Here is a 13774-nt window from a genome sequence, read left to right on the forward strand (position 1 = left end):
CCATGGCACAATATTTTATTTCCTGAAAATGAAGAGTTCCTATAGTCAGTTTTATCAAGTTACTAAGAAATTGTATCTCCACATACCTACTTGTATATCGCTCCTGTAACCTAATTAAAAACAAACTATCGTGTGTAAAACTTATCCCATTGCCACGTCTTGGATTTGAAAAATAATCAAAATCGTCTTTTGATAGTTCTTTTCACATTACTTCTGAATAAAATTTCATGCTCTTTTTACTTAATACGATTTAGCATTGACTAGTGCGTGTGCCTTCTCTGAACACATGTTTAGTGCACTCGGGGGAAAATGAACATAGTGTATATACACATACATTGTACATGTAAGCATAGCTTCATGTATCCACATGCCATGTACAAAATTGATATTTATTTAATTTAGATTAAAACAATGTAATTTAATCCAATTGAAAAATGACACAAACCAAATGCTGAATGAATTTGGATTGCTCTACAACTACTAAATGCAATATCACAAATCGTCCTTCAAATCGTAGCATCCATATTATTGAATCATCTACAATTCATTACAACTTTTGGAGAGAGTGAATTAAAATCAGAGTACACATTTGTTAAATAAAACTCGAAACATGGCGAAATAAGACGGATTATTTTAATGAGTTCATGAGATACATGTAGCCTTCTTTTTCATGACGTCGCAGAAAGTAACATCAAAATGCCACCACGTTATCGTACACTATACGTTTACATACATGTATATATTCCATGTACCATGGTTATTGCAAAGATATAAGGAATGCCGCGGTCAGTATTCTGCGATATACCTACATACGTAATAACTGATTATGAGAAAATGGATACTCATCTCGCTTGCACTTCGTATTTTGCTAATGCAACAATAAAGTCGACGACTGATAATTCAATATTATAATCATAAGAAGATGTGTTTGTGAAACACAAATCCCCCCCCCCCTCCCGATAATAGCCAATTCCAAAGATGGACAAGGACAAATATCTTGGTATCAGTAGAAAAATCTTGTCACAAGAAATGCTCATGTAAAATCTCTAAAATTTACCAATTAGAAGTACCAATGAAATTTTTTTTTAAAAGTAGGTCAAATGCCAAGGTCAAAAGATTTAGTATCCACGGAAAGCTCTTGTCACACGAAATACTCATGTGAAATATTAAAGCTCTAGCACTTACTATTCAAAAGTTATTAGCAAGGTTAAAGTTTTCAAAAAGTAGGTCAAACTCCAAGGTCAAGGGTAAAAAATGTTGGTACCCACGGAAAGCTCTTGTCACAAGGAATACTCATGTGAAATATCAAAGCTCTAGCACTTACTGTGCAAAAGGTACATGTATGAGCAAGGTTAAAGTTTCAGACAGAATGACGGAATGGTAGACAGGACAAAAACAATACCCCCCCCCCCCCCCCCGGATCTTCGATCTCGGGGGCATAAAAATCAATCAACATATGTCGTAAAACATTAATAAACTCCTACAGAACATTTGTCATTCAGTATAACCCATTCGTCTGCATTCCGAGAGCTATACACATGTAAACCTAGCGATACACAGACAAGTTTTTTAGCTCACCTGAACTGAAGGTTCAAGTGAGCTTTTCTGATCGCTTTTTGTCCGTCGTCTGTCTGTCTGTCTGTCCGTCTGTTAAACTTTTTTCACATTTTCGGTTCTTCTCCAGAACCACTGGGCCAATTTCAACCAAACATGGCCAAAAGCATCCTTGGGTGAAGGGCTTTCAAGTTTGTTCAAATGAAGGGCCATGTCCCTTTTAAAGGGGAGATAATCACAAAAATGCAAAAATAGGGTGGGGTCATTTAAAAATCTTCTTCTCAAGAACCACTGGGCCATAAGAGCTGAAATTTACCTGAAAGCTTCCTGACATATTGCAGATTCAAGTTTGTTCAAATCATGGCCCCCGGTGGTAGGATGGGATTACAAGGGGGGATCAAAGTTTTACATACAAATATATAGGGGAAAACTTTAAAAATCTTCTTCTCAAGAACCACTAAGCCAGAAAAGCTGAGATTTACATGAAAGCTTCCTGACATAATGCAGATTTAAGTTTGTTCAAATCATGGGCCCCTGGGGTTGGATGGGGCCACAATAGGGGATCAAAGTTTTACATACAAATATATAGGAAAAAATCTTTAAAAATCTTCTTCTCAAGAACCACTGAGTCAGAAAAGCTGATTTTTACATGAAAACTTTCTGACATAGTGCAGATTCAAGTTTGTTCAAATCATGGCCCCCGGGGATAGGATGGGGCCCCAAGGGGGGATCAAAGTTTTACACACAAATATATAGGGAAAAACTTTAAAAATCTTCTTCTCAAGAACCACTAAGCCAGAAAAGCTGAGATTTACATGAAAGCTTCCTGACATAATGCAGATTCAAGTTTGTTCAAATCATGGGCCCCTGGGGTTGGATGGGGCCACAATAGGGGATCAAAGTTTTACATACAAATATATAGGAAAAATCTTTAAAAATCTTCTTCTCAAGAACCACTAAGCCAGAAAAGCTGATTTTTACATGAAAGCTTCCTGACATAATGCAGATTCAAGTTTGTTCAAATCATGGGCTCCGGGGGTTGGATGCCCGGGGCCACAAGGGGGATCAAAGTTTTACATATAAATATATAGTTAAAATAATTTTCTCAAGAACCACTGAGCCAGAAAAGCTGATTTTTACATGAAAACTTTCTGACATAGTGCAGATTCAAGTTTGTTCAAATCATGACCCCCGGGGGTAGGATGGGGCCACAAGGGGGGGATCAAAGTTTTACATACAAATATATAGGGAAAAACTTTTAAAATCTTCTTCTCAAGAACCACTAAGCCAGAAAAGCTGAGATTTACATGAAAGCTTCCTGACATAATGCAGATTCAAGTTTGTTCAAATCATGGGCTCCGGGGGTTGGATGCCCGGGGCCACAAGGGGGATCAAAGTTTTACATATAAATATATAGTTAAAATAATTTTCTCAAGAACCACTGAGCCAGAAAAGCTGATTTTTACATGAAAACTTTCTGACATAGTGCAGATTCAAGTTTGTTCAAATCATGGCCCCCGGGGGTAGGATGGGGCCACAAGGGGGGATCAAAGTTTTACATACAAATATATAGGGAAAAACTTTTAAAATCTTCTTCTCAAGAACCACTAATCCAGAAAAGCTGAGATTTACATGAAAGCTTCCTGACATAATGCAGATTCAAGTATGTTCAAATCATGGGCTCCGGGGGTTGGATGCCCGGGGCCACAAGGGGGATCAAAGTTTTACATATAAATATATAGTTAAAATAATTTTCTCAAGAACCACTGAGCCAGAAAAGCTGATTTTTACATGAAAACTTTCTGACATATTGCAGATTCAAGTTTGTTCAAATCATGGCCCCCGGGGGTAGGATGGGGCCACAAGGGGGGATCAAAGTTTTACATACAAATATATAGGGAAAATCTTCTCAAGAACTACTGAGCCAGAAAAGCTGATTTTTACATGAAAACTTTCTGACATAGTGCAGATTCAAGTTTGTTCAAATCATGGCCCCCGGGGGATAGGATGGGGCCACAAGTGGGGGGGGGGGTCAAAGTTTTACATACAAATATAGGAAAAAGCTTTAAAAATCTTCTTCTCAAGGACCATTGGGCCAAAGAAGTTGACATTTACATGAAAGCTTTCTGACATAGTGTAGATTCAAGTTTGCGAAAGGTAGTTTGGGCCATAATAGGGACTAAGGTTTTACATGCAGATATATATGGAAAGTCTTCAGATATGGGCCAAGGTGACTCAGGTGAGCGATGTGGCCCATGGGCCACTTGCATTGAAATGTGTTAATCAAAGCAATTGATATAATCCGACATCAAACTAAAATACTTGAATAATTTTTTTCAAAATAAATTTAGAATACCCCATACCATATCATCTTTCTCGTTAGCCAAAAAAAAAAAAACCAAACAAAAAACCACCAAAACCCAACAACAACAATGTAGGCCGTTTTGGAAACTGTCATGACGCCACTGTGACCTACATGTAATTAGTAGCTACATGTATATAAGAAAACAATCGGCTTTATATTTCTGAGCCGTAGTAGAATAGAAATAAAGTTCTTGTTTTCGTGTATTTTGCAAGATGGGCTCCTTTGTCTCGAAATGTTGTCTGAAATATAAAGCTAAGGCCTCCGCTTTTATATTTCAAAACAACATTTCTAAACCAAGGAGATTATCTTGCAACATACACGAAAACGCGATCACTATTTCTTAATTATACATCAGTAAAGTTTATTACGAACGTTTAACCATTTTATGGAAAAACACCCTATAAAAGACTTTTGAGGAATATTATTTAGATTGGACGTGGGACCAAATTACAACGTACCTAGTCCTTTCAAAGTGTAAAAAAGCCTATACAAAATGTATACAATATTTATAAGAATTGTGCTTCAATATGCTTCAGTTGTTTGGGATAGCCGCATTTTATTCCAACAATGGCATGTAGGTAATCGATTCATTCTGTAAAAGGTTGGGAACCTTTTTAAAACATGTCCTATTTATTTAAAATGACTACTTCATTCATTTTTTCTTATTTAAGAAAAAAAAAATCATCCCGAACAAATGATGAAGCATTTCTAATATAATCACAACAGAGAACAATATGTTATTCCAAAAAGCCTATTACAAATATTCAGTAAGTCATTTGCACTTAACACTGTTAGAAAATAAAATTCTCTTGAAGCCACAACATATTAATTAATCAATTCTGTAGTAGTATAATTAAAAATCTGTCAACACCAGCCTTATCCTGCTTATTGGACAGTGTCAGGTAAGCTATCAAGGGTGTTTTATACTGCAGGTTTTATATTCACTCATTTTATAGTACTGAGCCATATCAACACGTCGACCTCTGATGGGGGGAGCATTTTTATTGCAATCAAACTGTAAGGATTTTAATGAAAGTACTGCGAATACTATCTTAATGAGTGTTATATTCTGGATATGGAGTGTGAGAAAGTTATGGAGCCAAATCGTGATATGAAAAGCATTATGCTTTCGAATATATTGGATGAGAAAATAATTAACGCCAGCTAAAAGAACCCAAATACACCCATCTCGAGAAATAAAATGAAATAATTCATGAAAGCGAAAATAATGATCAAGAATTAGGTTATGCTCCTAAAGAAAACACAAAAAAGCGTTGTGAAGAAGTTTCAGAATGTGCCTCTGGATCCAGGGAAATTCAAATGCAACATGGAAATATGTCTCTCAAATTTAAGTTTTGAAGCGATATAATAATGGCCAATTGAATTTTTAAAAAAAAATTGTGAATCTTAAAGTTGGAGCATGGAATTCAACTACAGGAAAATTTTCCTTTTAAATGCTTCAGTGATCTTTCCGATATCTGTGATGATTCTTACTTGTAGGGGATTCAAATTCAAATTTGTATCTCTTTGGCAAATGTATTGTCTTTCTCGTATTTTCGGCCCACCTGTAGACGTCTAATAAGTTATTGGGTTTACCCAGAAAGTTGGCAATCAATGTCCATAATTTTTAAGAATGAACATTATCTGTTCTTTATGAAAAATAATGGACAGTAACTGTCAACTTATTGGACACCTTCAGGTAACTTTTTAAATACAAGTGGACTTTCTTCTATATAAATACCTAAAATAACAAAGGATTACATAACAAAAATATTGTAGTTTGATTGAGTGACTATATAAAATATTTTAGTTTGATTGAGTGACTATATCGGTTGGAATGTGTGGGCAAGTGATGATCGAAATTGTGAGAGCGAGGCATCTCGTGTTGTCGCCATCGTGTTGTGATTTCTCGCTTCGTTCATTTGTCGCCCTTGCACGTTGTAGCGCTAAATATGAGGATTGTTTGCAGATTAACGTCTCTCCGAGAAACTTTTACTCAAATTGACACATCACCACATAGGCACTTGTTTCATACATGGGTCACACCCTCCTTACTAATACCACAAGGTACCTAACTAGATTTCGGACACCTCTCGCTTCAAGTCTCATTTTACCATCAGTTCGCTATTCATCCTCACAAATGGAAATCATTATGGCGTTACGGTACACTGATAAACGTTTACCATTTCACTGTTTATCGTTGCATGACCAGATATCACATACAAAAGAAAATCATTATTCTGTTTCTAATTAAGGTATGACATGTTCTACATGCTGACAAATTAGGCATGATGGCCGATAATGATTTTCTGTTAAATATATTACAAAAATGAGTGAAACAAATGAAGTATTGATGAGCTGATGTTGTACTTACACCTAATTGAAAACAAGAGGCCCATGGGCCACATGGCTCACCTGAGTCATCTTGGTCCACTATTTAAAGATTTCCCCAATATATATATATATATATATATCACATACGAAAGAAAATCATTATTCTGTTTCTAATTAAGGTATGACTTGTTCTACATGTCATACCTTAATTATATGCTAATTCGCATATAAAACTTTGATCCCTATTGTGGCCCCAACCAACCTCTGGGGGCCATAATTCTCACAAACTTGAATCTGCACTACGTCAAGAAGCTTTCATGTAAATGTAAACATTTCTAGCCCAGCAGTTCTTGAGAAGAAGAGTTTTAAAGATTTTCCCGATATGTTATATCCTTGGGAGCCGTAATTTTATCAAACTTGAATTTACATTATGTCAGGAAGCTTTCATGCAAATGTTAACTTTTCTAGCCCAGTGGTTCTTGAGATGAAGGTTTTTAAAGATTTTTCCTATATACATGTATTTGTATGTAAAACTTTGATCCCCTATTATGGCTTCAACCTACACCTGGGGCCATGTCTTTAAGAAACTTGAATCTACATTATGTCAGGAAGCTTTGACGTAAATGTAAAGTTTTCTGGCCCAGTGGAAGAAGATTTTTAAAGATTTTCCTTATGTATTTATATGTAAAACTATTGTCATTATTGTGGTCTCATCCTACCTCCGGATACCACGAATTTAACAACCTTGAATATGCACTATGTCAGATAGCTTTTGTGTACATTTGTATGTTCCTGGCCCAGTGGTTCGTGAGAAGAAGATTTTCCCTATATATTCGCATGTTAAACTTAGATCCCCTATTGTGGCCACAACCTACCCCCGGGGGTCATATTTTAACACACTTGAATCTGCACTATTTCAGGAAGCGTCCATGTAAATTTAAGATCTTCTGGCCTAGTGGTTCTTGAGAGAACTTTAAAATGACCCCACCCTATTTTTGAATTTTTATGATTATCTCCCCTTTGAAGGAGGCATGACTCATCATTTGAAAAAAAAAAACTTGATAGCCCTTCACCCAAGGCTGTTTGTTGTCCAGTTTGGTTGAAATTGGCCCAGTGGCTCTGGGGAAGAAGTCGAAAATGTGAAAAGTTTACAGACAGGCGGACGACGGGTGATCAGACAAGCTCATTTGAGCTTTCAGCTCAGGTGAGCTAAAAAGGATGATTCAGCGTATGAGCTGAATTCATAGTGCAGGCTTTCAAGTGACATTTTGCAAATAATAAGGGCCATTTTTAGGGCAAAATTATCAAAAAATAAGGGCCTTTTAAAGGATTGTTTAGGGCTTTTTAGACAAAAATAAGGGTTAAATTTACAAATCAATAGGAAAGAAAAAATGTTTTACTCACCATTTGCAAGAGCAATAATACAAAAACTAATTACCCACTCAGAAGATCATACCAGTGGTCATCAACAGCCATATTCGGCATTCAGCACAAACCATGATATAATTCAGGTGGACTCCCATGGCTCACAATCAATGCTGAATATAGCTGATAACCATCAAGATGTCTTCTGAGATGTACATTTAATCAACATATTCATTTTCTGAAAGTATACTAAGACTAGATTTAATAGATTCCAACACTAGTTACTTTATGTCAAATTTATTTAAACTTTCAAAATTTGAAAATGTAGGAATTTCAACAAAAAATTAGGGCTTTTTTAGGATTCTAAAGCTCAAATAAGGGCTGTTGTAGAAAAATAAGGAAAATAAGGACCCGCTTGAAAGCCTGATAGTGGTGCATCCCCAAGCCTAGACGTAACCTCTACACATACAGGTCAGGTCACTCCTACTAGTCTCACGATGGATCCGCGCCTTCTTTCTCTCCCACCGTCTTTCCATCCTCAATATGTTACACTACATGTATCTATATCGCCTGATGATATCCAGTGAATGGAGGAGACTTTCAGAGATGCGATCATGGAGTCGATCAGAAAATCGCACCACTACGCTCTGAACGGGACAGGCTGCGGAAGGAGAACATGAATCTATAACAAGCTCGATGAGCTTGAGCAATATGGAAGGCGTTCCTTGATCAGAGTGTCTGAAACTCCGGAAACGTGAGGCGAATATATTAAAGTCAAATTTCTGGAGTTCACCACTAAAACCGGAAGAGATCTAGCACCGGATGGTATCATTAACTCGCATCGAGTGGGTAAGCAGAGGAAAGGATCACATCAAATCATCATCAGACTGACACCGATCGACACCAATTTCACTTTCTAAACAACTCGGTGAAATTTAGGAAACATTAAGAGACCAAATGAATATCGATGATCGTGGACCAGATGCAGTTGCACGGTAGATTGCTTTATTGTATTTGCATACGATCGTGTAGCCAGCAAAAATGAAATACTGCCGAGGACAACCGAGACAAGCAACACCATGATATTCGACAGACTTTGTGCAGTTTGGCCGTTTGATTCAGGCAGGGTGTTGAAATATGACATGTTACAACTATGTAAAATGGCATTGTCTTTATCTCCAACCTTTATCCACTGCAGCTATGCCCATTTCATACTGTGCCCAGCCTGTTTAAATTTCCGATCAACAGGGGATGCTTACACTTTTCCCACCTTTGGTACATGTATATCGAGAAGTCTATGTTTCACCTATTAATTTTCTTTATAAATTTTATGAGATTGGTCACTGTTCGTTATCTTCACTTGTTCTTGTACAATATTTACATTTCAAGGGGGGGGGGGGGGGGGGGGGGGCTCCATGGCCGAGTGGTGAGAGCATCGCGCTAAAAATCAAACGGCCTCTCACCTCTGTCGGTGCGGGTTCGAATCCCGCTCGCGCCGGTAAGTGAGAAAGTTTCCCAGTTTACTTTCGGAAGGTCGGTGATCTCTTCCCAGGTACATTGTATCTGGGTTCTCTCTTCCACCAATAGAAACTGGGCGCCACCAGGTAACTGAAAAATTGCTGAGTGTGGCGGAAAACACCATTCAATCAATCAATATTTACATTTCATCTCTCAATCCCAGGTGTGTATAAATATGATCTCATGGTTTGTGGCTGGATATAATTATTATCCATCGACTTGTGTTTTCTATCCCCGAGACTTGGCGAGTTGGATAATAGTCATATTCAGCCACAAACCAGACATACCTTTCCATAACACTGACCCAGTATTCTGTTTTGTTTATCTCAATCCGAACTACATCTGTAACGTTAACAATACGCCGATACAAATAGTTCGTTGGGAAATATAGATAAAAATGAATAATGACTGTCACACTGTTTAATTCATAAAAGATAATTTTTAAATGAGAAAAGCATTTACATTTTCAACGTTTAACTTTGAAATTGTGCGGTTATTCATGAATACTAGTATGTTAGTCATCCGAATCTTTGTCATAGATGACGCGCGGTCTTCATTTAGATTGATTGATTGTATCTTGCTTAACGTCTCGCTCGAGAATTTTTCACTCATATGGAGACGTCATCAAGACCGGTGATGGGCTTCAAATTTACGCCTATGCTCGGCGCTTACGGCCATTGAGCAGTGAGGGTTCCCTACTGTGACACGGGACATCCATTTTTAAGGTCATCGCCGAGGACCCGTGACATTCACACCTGATGGAACAGTCACTACCTGTTTTAACGACTTAGGTCTGTCGCGGCTGGGATTCGAACCCCGGCCTTCCGCTTGCGGGGCGAACGCTCTAACCTCTCGGCCACCGCGGCGGTTTGGATGTTGAATGTTGACGATGAATTTCCACCTTGTATATTATCATTCAGAGATTTCTTTTATGTTTCCTGTGACATGGAGGGTCGTGGAGCATTCATTGTTAGATGTGCTTGTGTTTCTTACATCTGTATTTTGAAAAAGCGATGGAATCGTTTAATTGTGTGCAGTTGAATGTTGCTTATCCCGTGTTCATTTGGTCCATGGAGTTGGAAAGTTGATATCCACTAGATAAAGGGTTAAATATGTGATAAAAGATTTTTGTGTATTTGCTTCCTAATGTGAACTATCGGGTTTTCTTACACTCAGAAAGATTTACATATTACGACTTGATCAGTTATGACAGGGGGGGGGGGGTGTCACGAGTGAAAGAAGGACCGCCCATCTCTTTCATAATGTGAATTTTACGAGGATGCTAGATGATGACCGACTTGTCACATATTTCAAAAGCTTCTCAATTTACCTTTATTGAACCATACATTAGGGGATGCTTACTCCTCCTAGGCACCTGATCCCACCTCTGGTGTGTCCTGGGGACCATGCTTGCCCAACTATCTATTTTGTATTGTTTATGGGAGTTATGAGATTGATCACTGTTCGTTATATTCACTTTGCATTCAATACAATGGTAGATTGCCATATACCATCGTCGGACAATGCATGTGTAGATAAAATTTAATACGCTTTACCCGTAAAACAGCAAAACTAACTTTACGAAAACTGATTCTCCCTGTTAGTATCAATCACATATTTGTGGCTTCATAAATTATTTTTCAGGAATTTAATTTTATACATGTATTTGTACAAATGTTTTAAGAAAACATGTATAACACAAATATTAAAGTAGGAAAAGGATTAAAGCCTTGCATAAGCAAACTCTATGAAATGAGAGAGAGAGAGAGAGAGAGAGAGAAAGAGAGAGAGAACTATTTAACATTACTGACTGAAAAAAACCCACCAGACACAGTATGTGTATATCTGTTACATAACACTCCCTGCCTGCTTCAACGCCCCAGACATCGAACGCTTTACCCGTGAAACTCAAGAAAACTGATTATCCCTGTCTTGTTTCTATTGTGTAATTCTGATGTTAGTACCGCCCATGCAATAATAAAGTATGAGGAGCTCGTATTATCATATATGCAATAACAAGACCCTGTTGATGATAACCAGATACAATTCCTGAACAACAAAAGAAAATCACTGTAAATATGTGACAAATACAGAGAAACTCTGTCTTTCAATTGGCAACAGAACTTCATCTCTCTTATGAATTCAGTCGAGGATTATAATAATAATAATTGGTTTTATATGGCGCTTTTTCCAGCGTATGCTGCTCAAAGCGCTTTACAATAGATTATTACCCCGGCAGACCTTATATCAATCTAGAACTTCCTCAGCTTCCTGGGAAGCACACAGTGCAAGCTGTCGTTATAGTCGCTAGAGCACTAACATTCTAACAATATCTTTCACTGTCTATAGCCAGGTACCCCTATTACACTTGGGTGGAGTGAGGAAATTCCTGTAAAGTGCCTTTCCCAAGGACACAACGTCGGCCCTGCCGCGACCATGCCTCAAACCCAAGACATTTCGGTGGAGAGTCTGACAGCCTAACCACTAGGCCACCGACGCCAAACGTGCCAGACGATGGGCTAAATATGAAAAAGAATAACTTGATACATTGTCAGAATGGATTAAAAGTATAAGAGGAATATTGAAATCCCGATTTAGACATATGAAAACAAAAGTACGTACAATCTATCCATCTGTGTTTAGTAAATCGGAAGTGATAAAAGAATTAGATAAGTTACATGAGGAATATGTTTTGGTTCCAGCTGACACGAACTCGGCATTACGTCCAATTTTGGTAATCGTACCTATACTCCAACTGCCCTTTCAAAGGACGAAATTCTTCAGAACCATGCTTTAGTTTTAGACACATTTAATATACCAATCAATTGGTCGGATGAATATGAGTTACCGTACCTATACTGGATTCCTAAACTTCATAAATATCCTAACAAAGATACATTGCTGGATCCAGTAAATGTTTTACGAAGCCCCTAGCTTTGCACCTCACGAAAATATTAACAGCTGTGAAGGAAAAATTTCAAACGTACTGTGCGATTACATATGCCAGAAGTGGTGTAAATCAAATGTGAATTCTAAAGAACTTTTAGTAAACTTGAAACACAAAACTTTTCCCAAATCAACATTAAAACATATGACTTTTCAACTCTTTCCAGGGCCATTCCTCACGATAAATTAAAGACTAGACTTTTTGACATCATAGACATTTGCTTCTTCAACAAAAATGGAAAACTCAGATATTCCAATCTAGTGATTAGTCATCCAAAAATTACTTCGTTAAACGCCACTCTGATTCCACGCATAATTACTCCAAAGTTGAAATAAAAAATATGCTGGAGTTTCTCATTGACAATATCTTCGTGGTCTTTGGTGATCAGGTCTTCCAACAGTCTGTTGGAATCCCCATGGTCACGAATTGTGCTCCTTTCTCTGCTGACATATTTTAATATCCCTATGAATTCGACATTTAGATATATCGACGATGTGTTATCTATTAACAATAATAATTTTCATTCATATGTGGATTCAATATATCTTCGTGAACTAAAAGACACCACAGAGTCGTCCACTTCTGCTTAATACTTCGATATTTTATTGAAAGTAGATATTACGGCAAACTAACAACTCAACTTTATCACAAACGGGATGATTTCAACTTCTCCATCGTCAACTTCCCATATTCATGTAGCAATATTCCATTATCACCTGCATATAGTGTTTACATCTCTAACTGATTCGATACGCAAGAGCTTGTTCTGCGTATGGTCAGTTTTTAAATCGAAGGAGGCTACTGACAAACAAGTTGATGGTGCAGGGGTTTCAACAGTCTCGTTTAAAATCAGCATTTTGCAAATTCTATGGTCGTTATAACGATCTAGTTTGCCAATACAACATATCATTGTGTCAAATGCTGTCTGACGTGTTTCATGCCGATTGTTAGGCCGTTCTTGCCACACTGATTTTGAATACGGATAATTCCGTTTACCTGATCAAGATATAGGGCTCACGGCGGGTGTGACCGGTCGACAGGGGATGCTTACTCATTAGGCACCTGATCCCACCTCTGGTTTATCCAAGGGTGCGTGTTTGCCCAACTCTTCATTTTGTATTACTTATAGGAGTTAGGCTCTCCTTTCGCACAACCACAATCAGATTCAGGACAAAACAACTCACCTTGTAACAACATCAGCAGGAACGGGACTCAAGATCAATTTGAAGAAAACAGAATTGATGAAGATCAACACCACTGTCCAGTTACCAGTCACAGTTGGTGGTGAGCCCATCAAAGAAGTTGAGTCTTTCATCTACCTGGGGAGTGTGATGGACAGACAGGGTGGTACAGACCGCGACATCAAGTCAAGAATTGGCAAGGCACGAGCAGCGTTTACCATGCTAAAGAACATATGGGCCTCAAAGAACATACGCATTACTACCAAACTGCGGATCCTCAACTCCAATGTTAAGTCCGTCTTGCTGTATGGAGCAGAGACATGGAGAATGACCAAAACAACCCTGCAGAAGATCCAGACATTTACAACACCTGTCTCGGGCGCATCTTCAACATCCGATGGCCTGAAAAGATCACAAATGAAGAACTATGGAAGAGAGCAGGGCAGGAACCCATAGACATACAAATCAGACGTAGGAAGTGGGCTGGATTGGACACACCCTAAGGAAGTC

General features: G+C 38.0%; 1 protein-coding gene across 1 annotated transcript in view; it reads left to right on the forward strand.

The window, feature by feature from the left end:
- LOC130047300 (uncharacterized) overlaps window positions 1-13720 on the forward strand; it is a 43488-nt gene extending 29768 nt beyond the window's left edge. The window contains exon 3 of the mRNA XM_056141957.1: window positions 13253-13720. Coding sequence (XP_055997932.1) covers window positions 13253-13720 — 468 coding nt within the window. The remainder of the gene's footprint in view (window positions 1-13252) is intronic.
- Window positions 13721-13774: the final 54 nt, after the last annotated feature.

This window comes from Ostrea edulis, chromosome 6 (assembly GCF_947568905.1).
Source record: "Ostrea edulis chromosome 6, xbOstEdul1.1, whole genome shotgun sequence".
NCBI classification, from domain to species: domain Eukaryota; kingdom Metazoa; phylum Mollusca; class Bivalvia; order Ostreida; family Ostreidae; genus Ostrea; species Ostrea edulis.